Source organism: Salvelinus fontinalis, chromosome 2, assembly GCF_029448725.1.
Source record: "Salvelinus fontinalis isolate EN_2023a chromosome 2, ASM2944872v1, whole genome shotgun sequence".
NCBI classification, from domain to species: Eukaryota; Metazoa; Chordata; class Actinopteri; order Salmoniformes; family Salmonidae; genus Salvelinus; species Salvelinus fontinalis.
In genome coordinates this window covers 39,329,847-39,349,746 of record NC_074666.1, presented here as the reverse complement: position 1 = coordinate 39,349,746, position 19,900 = coordinate 39,329,847, and the positions used below count along the sequence as shown (strand labels likewise).

At 43.9% G+C, this 19,900-nt stretch overlaps 1 protein-coding gene across 1 annotated transcript in view; it reads left to right on the top strand.

Moving 5' to 3' along the window:
* Positions 1-19,900, top strand: part of LOC129818472 (protein phosphatase 1E-like) — a 63,764-nt gene continuing 43,864 nt past the window's right edge. Inside the window, exon 1 of the mRNA XM_055874395.1 lies at positions 1-389. Coding sequence (XP_055730370.1) covers positions 208-389 — 182 coding nt within the window. The 5' untranslated portion in view covers positions 1-207. The remainder of the gene's footprint in view (positions 390-19,900) is intronic.

Below are 19,900 nucleotides of genomic sequence, written 5' to 3'. Positions count from 1 at the left end.
ACACAAACCTGATGCTTCTCCCGCTTTCTCAAAATTCCCTCCCCTCTCTTGTCATCATCCACCCACCCTCTACTGTGATTGAGCGAAAACCTTGTTCACGCGCGCGCGTTCCCAACCGGCGCGAGTCGGGAGCTGTCCAGCAAGCGATTTGAAGTAGTCTTCTTGCCCGGCAAGTGCGGTCTCTTGTCTGTCCAGGAATGAGAAGTGATGGCCGGCTCTGCAACTGAGGAGAAAACCTTCCGAAGGTTCTTGGAGCTCTTCCTCCGAGAGATGAGACCACCACTCCAGGAGAATGACCCTGTCCCAATGCGCCCTTTGTCTGACCTCACCTCGGAGGACGAAGTTGAAGGGGAATGCCTCGATATGTGTCTTCAGCACCTGTGCAAATAGTAAGTACGCTACCGATTTGATGTTATAGATTGTTTTGTATGCAGCTTAAACTAATGGTTTATGTTTGTCTTTGCAAGACAATTTCGGAATAGAATAGGAATTTGGAGTCATCAAAAGTGAAAGCTAATTTTGCCAGCTAAATATATTTTACACGAATTGGCATGACTGTTGCGAAAACACAGTTAATATAAATTATATAATTATATAAAAAAGTATTAGCCTTCTAGGTGCAGTGAGCAATTCGGAATTAGTTGCTACAGAATTGCTCTCCCGTCAGTTTTGCCGGGTATCCTATGAAGCCACTCTCAATGTCTTGACATCCTCATCTATCATGTTGCCGCCGACGTCATTGGGTATGTTGCAAACAATTCTGTAACAAAGGGAAGACAAACTTCAAATACATTTCAGGATGGTTGCAAATAAACTGAAAGGGGGAACAAAGAGGAAAATCAGGACATACTGAACAAAGTGTGCCCGTATTGTTGTCATGTAAAATAGCCTACATCGACAAAGCTGTATGAATTGGAAAGCACCTCTTATGGGAATAGCCTGCCATGGTAACTATGAGGAATACAATCGTTTCTTCCTACAAATGAAATGACGTCGTGGGACGCAAAAGAGAGGGGGAATTCACATTCACGGACATCGGATAAATGGGATGGAGGATCATGAACGAATGGAAACAGAGCAGAACCGGAGTACAACTGAAAATGAAGCGCACTTGCGTTCGTCGGCGCAGGCTCCCTAGTAAATTCAATTCAAAGCAAAATGTGTTTGGGAACGGTTGAGCATTTTCAGATATATTACGTCACACTCACATCCATAAATAGCACATGTAACCACGGAAGAGACCTAGAAGACAATGGTGAATTTCTGAAGCGTGTCGAGGATGATTGCAATTTGACACGTCACGTGTAATTGTGAGATCACCACCACCAATAAACGACCCAACAATAAGCAAACACAGCCAGTCTAAAATAGAGCCATTTAAGGCACCCAGGCGCCCAAGTGCTTGGAAATAATTCATTCTTGACCTTGAAAATGTGAGCTTACAATTTACTATGTTTGCTACAGTGTATTCGGAAAATATTCAGACCCCTTCCCCTTTTCCACATTTTGTAATGTTACAGCCTTATTCTAAAATTGATTAAAAAAAAAAAATCATCCTCATCAGTCTACACACAATACTCCATAATGACAAAGCGAAAACAGTTTTTTAGAATTGTTTGCAAATGTATTAAAAATAAAAAACAGAAATACCTTATTTACATAAGTGTTCAGACCCTTTGCCATGAGACTCGAAATTGAGCTCCGGTGCATTCTGTTTCCATTGATCATCCTTGAGATGTTTCTACAACTTGATTGGAGTCCATCTGTGGTAAATTCAATTGGTTGGGCAGGATTTGGAAAGGCACACATCTGTCTATATAAGGTCCCACAGTTGACAGTGTATGTCAGAGCAAAAACCAAGCCATGAGGTTGAAGGAATTGTCTGTAGAGGATTGTGTCAAGGCACTCTTCCTAGAGCTGGCCACCCGGCCAAACTGAGCAATCGGGGGAGAAGGGCGTTGGTCAGGGAGGTAACCAAGAACCCGATTGTCACTCTGACAGAGCTCCAGAGTTCCTCTGTGGAGATGGGAGAACCTTCCAGAAGGACAACCATTTCTTCAGCACTCCACAATCAGGCCTTTATGGTAGAGTGGCCAGACGGAAGCCGCTCCTCAATAAAGGCACATGACAGACCGTTTGGAGATTCTCTGGTCTGATGAAACCAAAATTGAACACTTTGGCATGAATACCAAGCATCACGTCTGAAGGAAACCTGGCACCATCCCTACGGGGAAGCATGGTGGTGGCCACATCATGCTGTAAGGATGTTTTTCAGCGGCAGGGACTGGGAGACTAGTCAGGATGTAGGGAAAGATAAATGGAGCAAAGTACAGAGAGAACCTTGATGAAAACCTGCTCCAGAGCGCTTAGGACCTCAGACTGGAGTGAAGGTTCACCTTCCAACAGGACAATGACCCTAAGCACACAGCCAAGACAATGCAGGAGTGGCTTCGGGACAAGTCTCTGAATGTCCTTTAGTGGCTCAGCCAGAGCCCGGACTTGATCCTGATCGAACATCTCAGGAGAGACCTGAAAATAGCTGTGCATCGAGGCTCCCAATCCAACCTGGCAGAGCCTGAGAGGATCTGCAAAGAAGAATGGGAGAAACTCCCCAAATACATGTGTGCCAAGCTTGTAGCGTCATACCTAAGAAGTCTTAAGGCTGTAATCACTGCCAAAGGTGCTTCAACAAAGTACTGAGTAAAGGGTCTGAATACTTGTGTAAATGTGATATTTCTGTTTTCTGTTTTTTATAAATTTGCAAACATTTCAAAAACCTGGTGTGGCATTTGTCATTATGAGGTATTGTGTGTAAATTAATGAAAACAATTTAATCAATTTTAGATTAAGGCTCTAATGTAACAACATGTGGGAAAAGTCAAGGGGTCTGAATACTTTCCGAATGCACTGTATGTGTTTACTCTACTGAGAGCTAGTAAATCAATACTGAACCCAATGTGTTATGTTGGGTTTCGTCATGTCCCATATAGCCTACAGGGCTTATCATACAACAAACATTATTTTGATGTTCATCCCTGCTCCATTTCAAAGACCTAAACTTGTTGTGTCGATGTCACCAATTCCCAGTCTTTGGGAAAAGGGTTGTAGCAGTATCAGTCTGCTAGATCTGCTCTGCACAAAGAGCTTATTGTCTGTGACTTTGCGCTCAGCTCTGGATGCTGCCAGGGCCCATACTACCAGAACAGATCCATACCTACAGTAGTGTTCATGTATTGAGAGTTGACAAATGTAATTGACCCCATGGATAGGCCTAAGTCTATCTAAGAAGAAGGAAACACCTACATATTATGTATTTATTACACAATAACAATTTCCATTCGTGGATATTTGCAGTGGTTCCTGGTTCCCTCTCTAAAGCGATCATAGTTTGATTGATTATTTGTTTTCCATGGGATCATTCCTGCAGCGCTAATGATAGTATTTTTGAAGGAGAGCAATGTTGTAATTCGGCACAAAGTGAGACCCATTCTCACACTCTGTGCTGCGAGGATCAGGTCCTTCCGTTGTGTTTCAGCTGAACGTGTGATTATTTTGTCTCTGGGTTGAAGATCTAATAATATACCTGGGAGAGAGGTGGAGGTCTCCTTTGCTGCTCTTCCTGTGTTGAGGTCCCTGTGTGTGTGTGTGTGTGTGTGTGTGTGTGTGTGTGTTTTGCAGCGGTGCTGTATTGATGGGTAGGAGGGGCTTACAGTGTGGGTATATGTGTATTTGAAAAGGTGGAGATGAACACAGATTGTGCAGATCTGGACTTGTGTGTATGTGTGCAATGACGACAGTGTGAATAATGTGAATAATGGGTGGGTGGGGTGGGGGGGGGGGGGGGGGGGGGGTTGTGACATGGTACGCTTCGCCCAGTGTCAGCTGGCTCAGTGTGTGGGTGAGACACAGCCCTCCTCTCAAATTGTCATGGCTGACGTGTAATGATACTTCTGGAGGATAAGGGAATCACGACACAGGGATGGTGCTGTCACATTTAATGACAACTCACTTTTGAATTGAACCCAAAATAGTAGGGTATGAAAAAAAGAAAAGAGTCACGATTTAAGTAACAGGAATGCTTTGACTTTGCGACCAGGAAGCCTGTGATTATTGACGGTTTGGATGTCTGAGGGACTATACACAAAGATAATGTACTCGTACATCCATCAAATATGACAAATGATCATTATCCAACCATCTAAAAACACAGAAGGACCATTGATCTGGTCTTCATTTGAATTCTGTAGTTCTAACACATTTGTACCATACTCTGTAATTGCCAGAATATGCTGGAAGCAGTACTGTCATATGCAATGTGAATAGAACACAGACCTCACTCAGTTATCGCTAGCGAGTGGCCACCTCTCTCTCCATACAACAGTACATTTCCTTGAAAGTGTGTGTGGTGTGTGTGTTGGACATGGGTTCAAATACCAGTGTATTTGAGTATCTGGTATTAAAATACTTTTTTCTGTGTATTTGAGTATTTTCAAATACACCCCAAAACAAGTACTTTTATTTGAATGGTTTGTAAAATCCAAACAGTCTACCAAATTGTATTTGAGAGTATTATTCAAATATTTATTTCAAATACTATTTTTAAATACCTGGTCAAATGCATGGAAGTGTATTTGAGTCAGTGTATTTGAGTATTGTCAAATACTTTCCAAGTGTATTTCCAAGTACATTAAAATATCCAACTACATGTCTTTTCAATTAAAATATATCTGAATAATTACTTTGAATGTACGTGAAAGTAATTGAGATATTTTAAATAGTATTTTGTGTGTGTGTGCGTACGTGTGTGTGATCAGAGCAGCTGATTAATAATCCGATAACAATTCTAATACTGAAAGCAGCTCGGTGTCGCAATCCCAGTCGGCTCGTGTGTGAAGCCTTCACCTAAGGCATGCGTTCGTGGCCTCCATTTCTCCTCATCGCTTCATCATCTGACAAGGCAGGTAGAAAAGCTGCTCTGTTTGTCCAGCTTCAAAGTGTCAAGCTTTCCTCACACTCCTTAATGATGGCTGTTAACTAGGGAGTGAGAGAGAGAGGAGCATAATGGATGCAGGCATACGTGTCAGCAGGCTCATTGGTCCTCGCTCACAATTCCACCACGTCATTATGATGAAAAATAACCACAGGAGGAGCCTATGCAATATACAGTATGCAATGCATAATTCAACACATATGCTGTGGTGGCTAAAGATAGACATTGCTTACTGCCTGACTTCACTCTTTGAGTGTTTTGAGAGCTAGTTCTGTTGGGAACGCCTTAGAGGCCATCTTGAGGGTGGGTAACAATAGAGGGAGGGAGGGATGGAGGAGAACCATGACTAAGCCTCCTTCCTCCTTCACTCCTTCCTACCCCCATTCCCTCCAACCCCTCGTTTCCCACTGTCCCCGGTACCTCTACTGGGAGCGCTGATAATTGAGAGAGGGGAGCTCTCCTAAACCTCATTAAACTGGCACGTCTCCCACAGCTGTAAACAACCACGCGCACATCCGGATTCCTCCAAGACACACACACACACACACACACACACACACACACACACACACACACACACACACACACACACACACACACACACACACACACACACACACACACACACACACACACACACACACACACACACACAGAGTCTGCTTCCGCACACTGCTGGAGGAACAGTGTGTGGTGTCGGAAGCGCTGCAGCTGACAGCTGCGTTAATGAGCACTGCTGTGCGACTGGATTGGACATCAGAGGGGCAGGGGACACACTCATCTCACCACAACTTCTCATTCATAACACAACAGGAAGAGAGTGGGTCATCTGTTTCCTCACCCGAAAGTGCCTCAGTCCTAATGGACTACGACAGTGTCGCAGAGTTTTACCGGATCGAGCATTGCTGTCCATTCACATCTTAATAACTACAATGTAATTACAATGTTAGTGCAATCTTGCACTTGTTCAGGGTTAATGATACAACTTTTAACCCTGCCTACAATTTGTCCATCTCATTTTGACACAGACACACAAAAGACTGATGAGATATGCGCTGTTCCAAATGATCAATTTCATACATTTTTCAGCTCTCACATCAAAAAGTGTTGGTTTACATGAAAACAAATGGATTTATGCACAAGAGAGCCTTTCATGACATTTTCCTGTTCGTCTTTTGTGTCAAGACAAAATTCAGCTAAGAGCTTTTGGGCATTGAATTAAGAGCGTGATTGTTCTTCAGCAACATTGACAGCTGCTGCTTCCAAGACACACACACACACACACACACACACACACACACACACACACACACACACACACACACACACACACACACACACACACACACACACACACACACACACACACACACACACACACACACACCATAATCAGATAGAGGTTTTAAAGTAGACACAGAGCAGGCCTCTGATTCAGAGAGAAAGAGGGCACCTCTCAGCCTCCCTCGTTTGTCATAAACCTAGAGATGAGATACAGGATAAAAGACAACGACAACCTTTCCTTGTTTGAGTCTGACATTGCTATTTGTGTCTAGCAGTTAAGGTGGTGTTACGTAAATGTACCAGTGTTCTGCTAGCTAGATTTACTGTCAATGCGGTAGCATATTTACTACACCACATGCAACTCCCAATAGACTTATTTGGCTGTAATTTGGGATTTTTGCTAATCGAGTCATTTAGACCCCTAAATGACCCTCAAGTTTTACTTATAACTTACAGACTGGCTTCTATAGCGGTATAGAAGTCCTGATGAGTTGTTGACACTTGAGCCCAGTGAGAATTGATGGATAAGAACGACCAAAACATTTCATCTCAACAAATCACAAATTAAAATGGTGAGATAAGACACATTACCTCAGCAGAGGGAGGTCATCAGTACCGAAGATTTACAACCAGGGTTCATCTACGCTACACGCTTTTCCAATTAAGGTGCATTGCTTAACGGGATGCATTGCTTAATGGGATTGATACATCAAAGCAACGAAGCACTAATGGTCATGCTAGGCTATGTCATATCTTGACCCACAACATGAGTTTTTTTTATATCTTTCTTTAAAAAAGGCCCAGCAGTTTAGGCTGAATCCTTGCCTTGACTTGCCCAGGACATAGGCGGTAGGAGTGAGCATGTCTCCTCAATACCTGTTTTTATTGTAGCCAAAGGCACAATTAACTGCCTTTCACACTTGCAATCGATGCTACTCAATTTAGAATGCCCGGCTAGGCTAAACAAGGGCAACAGAGAGACAGAGAAAAGGGATCCGCAAGGATTCACAAGTCATTACTTCCAAATCAATGAAAGCGTCCTCTGCTTATATGTACTGCCATGAATGATCTTGTTCCGCCGAGGAACAAGTCTGGGGTCAGAGGATTTTGTCTGCTGTGTCGTAGCTCCTAGAGAACAGTGTCCATCTGCCCAAAGGGAGCTGTCTTCTCTTTTTCAGATCCCTGGGGCTCTCTGACTCTGGGCCTCTCATGACACTAGTGATGTCTCTGAACTTTGCTTTAGTCTTGAGGGCCTCTTCCCAGAACCTCTAGTGGCACAACTGATTTCTGGTGATCATTCTGATGAAGCATATACCACTATATTTGTTGCCTTGTCTTTCATTTACTCTGTGTCAGACCTTTTGTTAGCCTCTTTTTTTCACTTCTAAGTATATTTTGGCCTCTTGAGCTTACTGAAGAAGCAGGGGAGCGTTAAAGACATCAGTTGCACATGCTGTTAAATTGAGCGGCAGGTTCGCTGCATGCCTCAAACATGACCCTAGATGGACAATCGTTGAGCAATTATCCCTCACAGTTATTGCCATAGTAATCGTCACCCAGCACTTAAATTTGTTTAATAAACAGGAAAAGATCATTACAGACTGTTATGGTTGTTGAACATAGCCAGGAACCTACTATCATTCAGAGCAGAACTGGGAACTGACAATAGACATACGGCAGCTTAAACAGAGAGTTGGTAAGGGCTCTGAATTCAAAGGTAAGTAAACTATTTTCCACAGTGAAAGGTGAGTTTGGGTGATGACTGTATCTGTCAGTAGGTCTATTAAAGGCACTGGTGTTTGCAGATGAGAAAAGAGATGATGTAATCGACATCAAGGTTGGCATAAACAAGGTTTGTCTATTTAAACAACCTAAAAACACCTAGCACCTGGATGGGCCTTACGTAAGAGCCGCAGACCACAAAAAGCACTCTGCTTCAAAGTGTTGTGCAATGCACTCTGTTTTATAATACCTGGCAACTCTACAGACAAACAGACACCCCTCAGGGTCCTCCCAGGTTGTCTCCCCCCCCAAGCTTTTCATTTGTGCAAAAAAAGTCTGGCACCTCCTCTGCGATGACCGGCTAGCTAATTGGATGAAAATATGATTGATTTGGTCGCCTCCTGCCTGCCACACAGCAATTACTCTGAGTGTATTTGACGCCAGTTTCCATCTATACATCTTCCGCAGGTCAAACATGGTCCCGACGCTCAACATTTTGCATTTCAATTAGAATGTGGAAGGTCACTCACAGGCCCGTAGTGCAGCATACATTTGAAATATCAATTCTGATTTAAAAGCAGAAACCAGATATTAGGGCAGAACCAGTGGTCTATTCTTTGTGATGCCTACTTTTACTAAGCATGATCTTCATAGACGTAAAGTAAATGCCTTTCAATAAGCAGTGCATATCAAGAACAATTCATTTACTGCAGTTGATTATCGTTAGAATATTTTGGCATTTTATAGCAGACTAATCAGAACATTCACTTGAGTCCCAAATGTACTGTTTCAGGATGATCTGACCTCTTTTTGCTTTGAACTAGTTTCAGAATCTAAAACAATGGATGTACCCTCATCACATTTGGGAAAGTTTAAAGCGGAAATCAGCAATAGAAACAATAACAAAACGTTCTCCCTGTCCTGCTTCGGTAAAAAGCTGAGGGATGAGGCTGGAGAAATGTAACCACTCTAAAATTCATAGACAGAGCTATGGATGCAAGGACTGACCATCCATGATATAAACATTATAGTTGTAACCATGTTTTGAGGCCATATATTGTTTATTTATATTTACTTTGTTTACAAACATTAGAGTTAACAAGTTTATATTTTTGGTTCTGATGGGGTAGGACAGTTGAACTAAGCTCTTGAGGCATTTTGTCACGGATCCCTCCAGAACTTTCATCACGCACACCTGTCCCCTATTCCCACTGATTAGTATTTGTATATATGTGCCCTTTGGTTTCCATGGTCTTGTCGACGTTGCCACAACGGGTCCGTCCGACGACGCCACTTCAGCAGCCACAACGGGTCCGTCCGACGCCGCTACAACCGGTCCCTCCGACGCCAGTGCTACTGGTCCGTCCGACGCCTCTGCAACTTCAGCATGTCAGGGTGTTGGTACAGGGGGGTACTGTCACGGATCCCTCCGGGACTTTCATCACGCACACCTGGCCCCGATTCCCACTGATTAGTATTTGTATATATGTACCCTTTGGTTTCCATGGTCTTGTCGATTATTGTTACAATGTCCGTTGGTACGTGTGAGTACCTGTGCTGTGTGTTTTGGGCTTTCGTGCCCTTGTGGATTTCGCAGATGATTACAGGTCTCGTCCCGTGTGTTAGTCATTGTGCGCGTGTGTTATTTATTCGAGGTACTCCTCGCTCTTTTGTTTGGGTTTCAACCATGTGTTTTTGTTACGTGTTTGTTTGGTCTTCGTCCACGTGCCTTTACACGGCACGCCGTAATTTGGGGCTTAATAAGAAACCCTATTACGCATTCCTGCGTCTGTCTCCCGATCCTTCATGCCAACATGACACATTTATAAATTATATTCTTCAAGAATCAATGGGTATATATAATTAACAAGTCCAAACAATGGATGTAGCAACTGCTGATTTCCCCTTTAAGGAACCAATTTATATCATAATGTTGCTGTCAAAGATAAGATCGTTTTGAAATGGTCTCCCACAGTAGCACAATTGTACATTCTTGATGAAAATTCACACCCAATGTGTTGACATTAACATCAGTTCTGCAGGAAACACAAGACCTGAAGGTAAAACAATGGGATGATGAAGAATTCAAGCATAGTGAGCAATGTAGCAGTTGTTGCTCTTCCACTATGGCTGCTTGCAGTTCAATGTCCAAAGGAATGACATGAAACTTCTGAGGCCTCGTTGTGCACACAGCGATCAACTCACATTTTCAATCTATTCAAACATCCCATTGGAAGCTCTGGCCAGGATATTTCAGCACACCCGGTACACAGAGAAGTTGGCACAGAGAAGTTCTAGAACACGCCACTGCAAATTGAAGCCGCACAGGTCCCATCGGCACCTGCCTCCCCTTAGAGCTCTCCTATCTTAGTGCTATTTAGGCCTGGCCGCTATGTCTGACACAATTACTATTCTTTAAAGGGCCACTAACCAGACAGTGACAGCAAAGGCTGCTTGGCGATCCTGGATAAGCTGTCCTCCAGGTTTCAGCTTATCTTTACCCCAGATGTTGGTACAGGGGTATCCAAGCTACCCCTCTCCTGCTCTCCCTTCATCCCTTGTCCTTTTACATCCTCCTCTGGCTCCTGGTGGTTGGGCTACCCCAGGTAGAGAAATTACTTGCAGGAGCAAATCCCTTAATCAGTGTCTCTCCCTGCGATTAACAAGCCCAGACAGTGCCCTGTCCTCACTGGTCACTTAACCCCTCAGCGGATCCAGGGCAGAAGCACAGCACAGTGCCTTCACCTGGCAGCAGGAACAGGGCCCTCCACCAGTGGCCTCCAGCTCTGGTTTACCATGACCTCATAGCTCTGGAAAACCCCAAGGAGCTTCTGCCCTTCAGGGGATTGCATTCATGTTCATACATGGGTATACTGAGTCTAAGGACCATGTGTCACTAAAACATTTGACTCTTCTCTGCCTGTGCTGATGGATATCTTCACTTGGGCACAGTGTTGTTGAGTTAGTTATGAGTTAATAACGCCTTGGCAGTCTGGGTTATTATATTTGCTTGAAGATTACATTTAGGTCCAGTTTGGTCTCAGTAGCAGTCTGGTAAGATATTTCTAGTGCTTGGGAACACCAAATCTCTGTTTATCCTGGCTATTCCAAATGTCAGTCTTATGAAGAGGAATGCCAAAGGCTGTAAGCACAGTTCATCTCTGTTAAGCACAACATTTGACGTTAACAATCTGTCCTGACAAAATAATTTGTATTTCTTCCTTTCTAAACAGGTTGCATTACGTTAAAAGTTTGACGAAAAAAGACTAAATGCCTGTACATTTTTAAAAGTTATTTTTTAAACCTTTATTTAACTAGGCAAGTCAGTTAAGAACAAATTCTTATTTACAATGACGGCCTACCCCAGCCAAACCTTAACCCGGACGACGCTGGGCCAATTGTGCGCCACCCTATGGGACTCCCAATCACGGCCAGTTGTGATACAGCCTGGAATCAAACCAGGGTCTGTAGTGACACCTCTAGCACTAAGATGCAGTGCCTTAGACTGCTGCGCCACTTGGGAACCCGTTGATGACTTATTGCAAATCCAATCAGTTTTCCACGTTGATTCGATGTTATCACATAGATTGTTGGGGTTGAAATGATTTGGAAACAACATTGATTGAACCAGTTTTTGCCCAGTGGGAAATCACAACCGCGAGTCACAGTGATTCACAGCCAAGCCTTGCTTTTGCACTGACTTGATTGAAGAATTCAACACTGTGGCGCTGCCTTAAGGCTTTTTTGATAATTGTGGGCACATTTAACACCAAATGTACATAGATAACAGCTATACATAGGTGAGTTGTACACAACAGTTTCCAAACACTTGACATTGGGTTTCTATCAGAGGTTGCTGTGTCTCGGTATGTAGGGCTGGGTATGTGAAGCACAAGCCTCCCTCTGTAAAATGGTCCAGTCAAGGGCATACAAAGTGGACCAAACTTGAGCGATGCGCATGACCTGCTCTTGTCTGCGAGTTCTCTTCCTCGCCGGCTGTTCTCTACCACCGCTCCTCAGGCAGTGGAAAGAGGACTGTGTGGAGGCGGGAGATGGTTGCCCTACATTCATAAGCAGCAAACGCTTCCTGGGAGCTGTACCTTCACGGCCATGCCTACTTTCCCTAGCCTCTCCGGGGTTTTGAAAACATTCTTTTTTTAGCGCCTCTCTGCCAGCGTCTGGCTTGGAGCTTCTAGTTCTCCCCTTCAACCTCCATCAGACTTACTAGTGGTTTCCTCATAGATGCTTGAGTGTCTCGTGTCCCCGGAGAGGCCTAAAAGCAAAGGGCTGGTTGGACAGCCAGCATGTGGTTTCTTAACTATTATTAATCTCATACCCAAGGTAAACAAGTTCCCAGCGTCACTAATGGGCACTTACTTCAGCTCTACTGGCGTGACAGTAAAGCTAACCTGAATGGTGGATTCAGAGGGCAGGGATAAACAATGTTATTCTGGGGGCAGTGATGGTAGATTTATGAATGGGAATTTTTTCTATGGTCCCATTAATCAGACACATGCTGTTTGTCCAAAGCTGCTCCTGTAGAGGGGGAATGTAATGATGCCATCACTTCTGAAACAGTAGTTCTATCACAGTAAGTATTTTCCTTATTTATTATGCTAAAATCCGAGCAATCTTTGAAATAGTAATTTAAGTGTTGAGTCCAGGTTATTTCTTTTGTAAATTGTCAGCTCTGCAGGTGCCCCAATTGTGGAAGTAAAATGACCTTCAAAACGTCCTGAACTGTTCTACTGTATGTCCTCTTTCTCCTCGTCTCTCTCCCTGAAACAATATTATAGATACATGTGCAGATGTTTTTCCTGTCTGCTCTTGGCCAGTATATCCAGCCGCTTTGTTTATGAGCAGCCCATAGTCAAATGTTGAGTCATATGTTTGCAGCAGAAAAAGCAAATGCAAAGCAGTTGCTCCGACTGACAGACTGGAATCCCTACTTGCCCACCTAGTGCTCTGTCTATCCTGGCAGAATGCAAATGATTGCCATTGAATAGAATGCAAAAAGAGGGAGTCTGCCTCCAGCAGGTAATATGCCAGTTCATGTACAAATCCAATCATGAGAAAAAGGCAACTTATTGCTCTTAACAGAAATGAAACAAGCCATACCTGAGGCGAGATCAGGTAAGCAAGTTTCTTTGAGAAATACCAACATTGAATATCACCTGTCTCTTAATTCCGCGTTCAAAACAACTGGGAACTCGGAAAATACGAGGTCAAATCATGACGTCATTGATTTTCAGGCCCGGAAAGTCAGAGCTCTAGAAAGAGTCCCGAGTTCCCAAGTTGGAATTCTGAGTTGGATGACCGTTAAAATAGTTTTTTTCCCAGTCAGAGCTCTTTAAAAAAAAACGATTTCCCAGTTGTTTTGAACGCACTGAAGACGGAAGTGGGAGATTTCCGAGTTCCCAATTCCGAGTTCCCAGTTGTTTTGAACGCGACATAAGCAGTCATGCATTATAAGTCAATAAATCTGTCTATACGGGTTATTAGCGCTTCCATTTTAGATGTGCTTACGTGCCCAATTAACTACAGTGCATGACTGCTTCAACAATATGTATTGTGTCGTTTCTGTAGAAAAACATTTAACAAAACACAAATTTCAACCGACCTTATGACATGACAACAAAATGAGCGATGCAGCAGAAGACAAATCCGCAGAAAGATATGTTGAATGTGCATCTATTGATTCATTGATAGTCTCTTCACTGAAAGTACAGTCGGCTGCATCTAATAAAGTGAATGAGTGAAGAACACATTAAACCAGGGGAGATTTCAGATTGCTCTCAATATGAACCCCCCTCACCCCCACCCCCACCAGAGCACATTGCCCAGGCCTATTGTGTTAGATGGCAGCGGTCTCTCTTATCCAGTCTCGGCCTCTAAACAGCTTTACCCTCTATCATTTGCTGTGGGGCAGACAGACATGGCTGAGGTATCCTGGCTATGCCACCACAAAACGGGATGGAGAAAGTAAGTCTGCATTATTGAGACAGCTTCCACCGAGGCCTACATATTTAATAGAGATGCTGTGCTATTAACTTACAGTGCTCCCTCTCCCCCCATGACGAAAAGCTAAGCCCCATCTCATTTAGTTCTCCATGCTGCATGGTTATCAGAAAGTGTGTTTTTCCTTGGGGCTCTCATTATAATTGCCTTGTTTGTTCTTAGATCCAGTTCATTGGATCTGCAGGATTGATTTAATTTGTGAACAAAGGCGATTTAGTGATAATGTTATGAAGCCTAGTTAACTGGTCTGTAACCTGATTTAAGATGTGCATCTATGTGAGAAATTGTTTGAGGACCATGTTGGATGCACATTGTAATGGTTTTGACTTGAGGTTATTTGTTTCTTAGTGGTGCTAGGTAGGTCGTGCCTACCAGAGACATTTTTGATTTCTCCATTAAGTTTGTGAGTCGGTCTCATCTATCAGTCATAGTCTAGAGACCAATACAAAGGACTCATGAAAAAGTAATAAACCCTTAAAAACATTAGAAATAACTTCAAAACAATTATTATTTTGAATTGTTTGTATTGTAATGAAACAGCAGGGAGCAGGTCTCGAACCCTCGACCTTCGAGCCCGAGGTCCGGCGCGCTATCGACTGTGCCGCAAAAGCATCGTGCGGCACAGTCGATTTCCGCGCTTATAAACCAAGGGTCGTTACACTATTATACAAAATACATGATCATACAAACAATACTCACAAAATAATAATATAAATTACTCAGGGAAAGTCCCGTAGCTCAGACATAAAAATTGTCCGGCCCTGTAAATGATCCAGGTGAACCCAAGTGACCTCAGTCACGCAATGTTCGTTCATAATGTGAGGCATAAAACCGGTCTCATTATACATTCAGATCACAAATCTCCCGTTCCACACAACAAATAAAGATTAGCAGGACTCACATTACACATTACATTATAAGAAAATACGTGAAACACCGCTTAGGAAAAGCTAGTCAGTCAGTCAGTCAGTCAATCCAATCCGCCAACAGATCTCTGGCGGAGAAAGGCCACGGAGAACAGCGGAGACCACTGGAGATGTGTAGTCCAACAATAAAATGAGTGGATCCGATCCTTGTTGATCTTGCGACACAACTACAATGCACACTTTTAAGTAGAACAAAAACAAAACGGAGAAAAGGAGCTTCGGAACAGAAGGTTGGAACTTCGTCTCTCACGCCGCGTCACCCCCGTTGCGCATCTGATGCTGGCTATTTAATGGGAAATGAAAGAGGAAGCGCAGCATCGGGAGAAGAAGCTCTTGGTCGGCCAGTCCAAGCGGATCGTTGTGTGTTCAGATGGTGACGGAAATAAATTTATATAAAAAGAAACTACAAACAGGCATGCCCAAGCTAACATGTGAAATAATCCCTGTTGACTTGGACAACCTCTGAAAATTGCATGGTTAGGGTAACACAGGTGTGTGGCAAGTTGCAGTGTGGCACACAGACAGTGAGGACCGCTCCGGTCTTTTGCTGGGCTGCATACTCAGAACATGAGCTCACATTATTACCCCAACTCTGTGGTGGCCTTCACATTGTCAGCACCCAGAGAGAGAGCGAAAGAGAGGTAACAAGCTTGCTGTGTGAGGGCTGAGTCACAGTAGGCAGTGTGCTGACAGGCTGAGCCGCTCCAAAGCCCAGCGATTGGCTGCTTCACTTTAGTCAAGTGAGCTTCTCATCCACAGAAGCCATGAGTCACCGTTGAATAACGGGAAACATGTCCCCCCAGGTATTGGCAGTGATTCAGTGTGACCTTCGCTGGCTTTCTCCTCAGCAGGGCCAACAGTGCCTATAGTTTTAGAGGTTAACTAACACCCTAGCCTCGTCTCTGTCCACCATCCACCCTGTCTTTCTGTATCCCCATGGTAACTATAGGCCTACGAGCACCGTTGGATCCTTTTCTTATGCTTTGATAATATTAGGTCAAGTGGTAGTGTGGGGTAGGGCTGATATGATATTATCACGATACCTTGGTGACAATGCGCTATGTATTGCGATTCTCACGATTCTATATGCATTGCGATTGGATACTGAGATTGTTTTGCGATTCAATGTCCCAAACATATTGCTCACCATATGTCTGCTGCAGAGGCACAAGAGAGCCATGAGAATACAAGTTTTGATCAGTCATGGAAATAAAAGTGCTGAAAAAAATGACTACCTATTTATAAAAAAGATGGAAAACAAGCTATGAATGAAAAATATTGGAGTTTTGGTGCAGGTACAGCCAACTAGCGCAAAAATAATATTGTCAAAACTATACGATACGATATATCATCAAAAATAATATCCCCATATATGTAACTGTATCAATTTTTCCCACATCACTAGTGTGGGGTCAGGACCCAGGAGCCTTGGCTAGTCAAGAGTCCCTGCGATTAGGCAGGCCTTGGACACGTTTTAGCTACCCCTTAGGCTATTATGAAACAACTGATCTGCCAGCTGGTGGATTACATAATACTATTTTGAGGCACTGTGTAGAGCTGCACTGAGCTCGCTCAAATGCCTCCAAGCAAAGTACATTTAAGTTCCCAATCTTGCCTAGTATGGGAATGAGTTTTGCTGGATCATTGATAGTAGAAACTATGCACTCTCGTACCAGGTCTAAAGCTACAATTTTCACTGAACAAAAATGTTGGTCTCATGTTTCTTGAACTGAAATAAGATATCCTAGAAATGTTCCATGTGCACAAAAAGCGTATTTCTCTCACATTTTGTGCACCTGTTTGTTTACATCCCTGTTAGTGAGCATTTCTCCTTTGCCAAGATAATTCATCCACCTGACAGGTGTGGCATATTAAGACGATGATTAAACAGCATTGTCATTACACAGGTGCACCTTGTGCTGGGGACAATAATAGGCCACTCTAAAATTAGCAGTTTTGTCACACAACCCAATGCCAGAGGTCTCAAGTTTTGAGGGAGTATGCATTTTGGCATGATGACTGCAGGAATGTGCACCAGAGTTGTTGCCAGAGAATTGAATGTTCATTTCTCTACCATTTTGTATCTAACAATTCACAACAATACAGACAAATCTAAAAGTAAAAGAATGGAATTAAGAAATATATAAATATTAGGAAGGGCAATGTCGGAGCGGCATTGACTAAGATACAGTAGAATACAGTATACATATATGAAATTAGTAAAACAGTATGTAAACATTATTAAAGTGACTAGTGTTCCATTATTAAAGTGACCGGTGATTCAATGTCTATGTACATAGGACAGCAGCCTCTAAGGTACAGGTTTGACTAACCAGGTGGTAGCTGGCTAGTGATGGCTATTTAACAGTCTGATGGCCTTGAGAACAGAAGCTGTTTTTCAGTCTCTCGGTCCCAGCTTTGATGCACCTGTACTGACCTCGCCTTCTGGATGATAGCGGGGTGAACAGGCCGTGGCTCTGGTGGTTGATGTCCTTGATGATCCTTTTGGCCTTCCTGTGACATCGGGTGCTGTAGGTGTCCTTGGGGGCAGGCAGTGTGCACCCGGTGATGCGTTGGACAGACTGCACCACCTTCTGGATAGCCCTGCAGTTGTGGGTGGTGCATAAGCCGTACCAGGCGGGGATACAGCCCGACAGGATGCTCTCAATTGCACATCTGTAAAAGTTTATGAGGGTCATAGAGCTGAATTTCTTCAGCCTCCTGAGTTTGAAGAGGCGCTGTTGCGCCTTCTTCACAACACTGTCTGTGTGGTTGGACCATTTCTGATTGTCAGTGATGTGTATGCCGAGGAACTTGATGCTTTTCACCTTCTCCACAGCGGTCTTATCGATGTGGATAGGGTGGTGCTCTCCTGTCTCCTAAAGTCCGCGATCAGCTCCTTTTTTTTTTGTTTATGTTGAGGGAGAGGTTATTTTCCTGGCACCACTTTGCCAGGGCCCTCAGCTCCTCCCTGTAGGCTGTCTCGTCATTGTTGGTAATCAGGCCTACTACTGTTGTGTCATCTGCAATCTTGGTGATTGAGTTGGAGACATGCGTGGCCACACAGTCATGGGTGAACAGGGAGTACAGGAGGGGCCTGAGCACGCACCCTTGTGGGGCCCCTGTTTTAAGGATCAGTGTAGTGGCGCTGTTGTGGCCTACCTTCACCACCTGGGGGGCCGCTCCTCAGGAAGTCCAGGACCCAGTTGCACAGGGCTGGGTTCAAACCCAGGGCCCCGGGCTTTATAATGAGCTTACAGGGTACGGTGCAAGGCTGAGGGTATGGTGTTGAAGGCTGAGCTATAGTCAATAAACAGCATTCTTACATAGGTATTCCTCTTGTCCAGATGGTATAGGGCAGTGTGTAGTGCGATGGCGATTACATCGTCTGTGGATCTATTTGGGCGGTTTGCAAATTGAAGTGGGTCTAGGGTGTCAGGTAAGGTGGGGGGTGATATGATCCTTAACTAGCCTCTCAAAGCACTTCATGATGACAGAATGAGTGCTACAGGGCGATAGTCATTTAGTTCAGTTACCTTTGCTTTCTTGGAGACAGGAACAATGCTGGACATCTTGAAGCAAGTGGGGATAGCAGACTGGGATAGGGAGAGATTGAATATGTCCGTAAACACTCCCGTCAGCTGGTCTGTGCATGCTTTGAGGACCCGGCCAGGACAGCCATCTGGACTGGCGGCCTTCCGAGGGTTAACACGCTTAAATGTCTTACTCACGTCAGCCACGGAGAACGAGAGCCCACAGTTATTGGGAGCGGGCCGCGTCAGTGGCACTGTGTTATCCTCAAAGTGGGTGAAAAGGGTGTTTAGCTTGTCCAGAAGCAAGACGTCGGTGTCCGCAACGTGACTGGTTTTCCCTTTGTAATCCGTGATTGTCTGTAGACCCTGCCACATATGTCTCGTGTCTGAGTCATTGAATTGCGACTCCATTTTGTTTCTGTACTAACGTTTTGCCGGTTTGATTGCCTTACGGAGGGAATAACTACACTGTTTCTATTCAACCATATTCCCAGTCACCTTGCCATGGTTAAATGCGGTGGTTGGTGCTTTCAGTTTTGCGTGAATGCTGCTATCTATCCACGGTTTTTGGTTTGAGTAGGATTTAATAGTCACAGTGGGAAAATCATCCCCTATACACTTCACGATGAACTCAGTCACCGTGTCCGTGTATACGTCAATGTTATTCTCAGAGGCAACCTGGGACATATCCCAGTCCTCGTGATCAAATCAATCTCGAATCATTGATTCAGATTGGTCAGATTAGCGTTAAATAGACTTTAGCACAGGTACTTCCTGTTTGAGTTTCTGCCTATAGAAAGGAGGAGCAGAATGGAGATGTGATCTGATTTGCCGAAGGGAGGGCGGGGGAGAACATTGTAGCCATCCTGGAAGGGAGAGTAACAATGTTCGAGAGTTTTTGAAGCACAAGTACCACAGGCAATGTGTTGTTAGAACTGTAGTGTTTTCCTCAAATTTGCTTTGTTAAAATCCCCAGTTACAATAAATGCGGCCTCAGGATATGTGGTTTCCAGTTTGCACAAAATCCAGTGTAGTTCCTTGAGGGCCGTCGTGGTATCAGCTTGAGGGGGAATATACACGGCTGTTACTATAACCGAGGAGAATTCTCTTGGGTGGTAATACGGTCAGCATTTGATTGAGGTATTCTAGGTCGGGTGAACAAAAGGACTTGAGTTCCTGTACGTTATCACTATCAAACCATGAGTAGTTAATCATAAATCATACACCACCGCCTTTCTTCTTTCTGGAGAGTTCTTTATTCCTGTCTGCGCAAGGTACTGAGAACCCAGCAGGCTTTATGGACGGAAACAGTATATCCGGAGATGTCACGCCCTGGCCTTAGTATTCTTTGTTTTCTTAATTATTTTAGTTAGGTGTGACATGGGGAATGTATGTGTTTTTGTAGTGTATAGGGTGGTTATATGGAA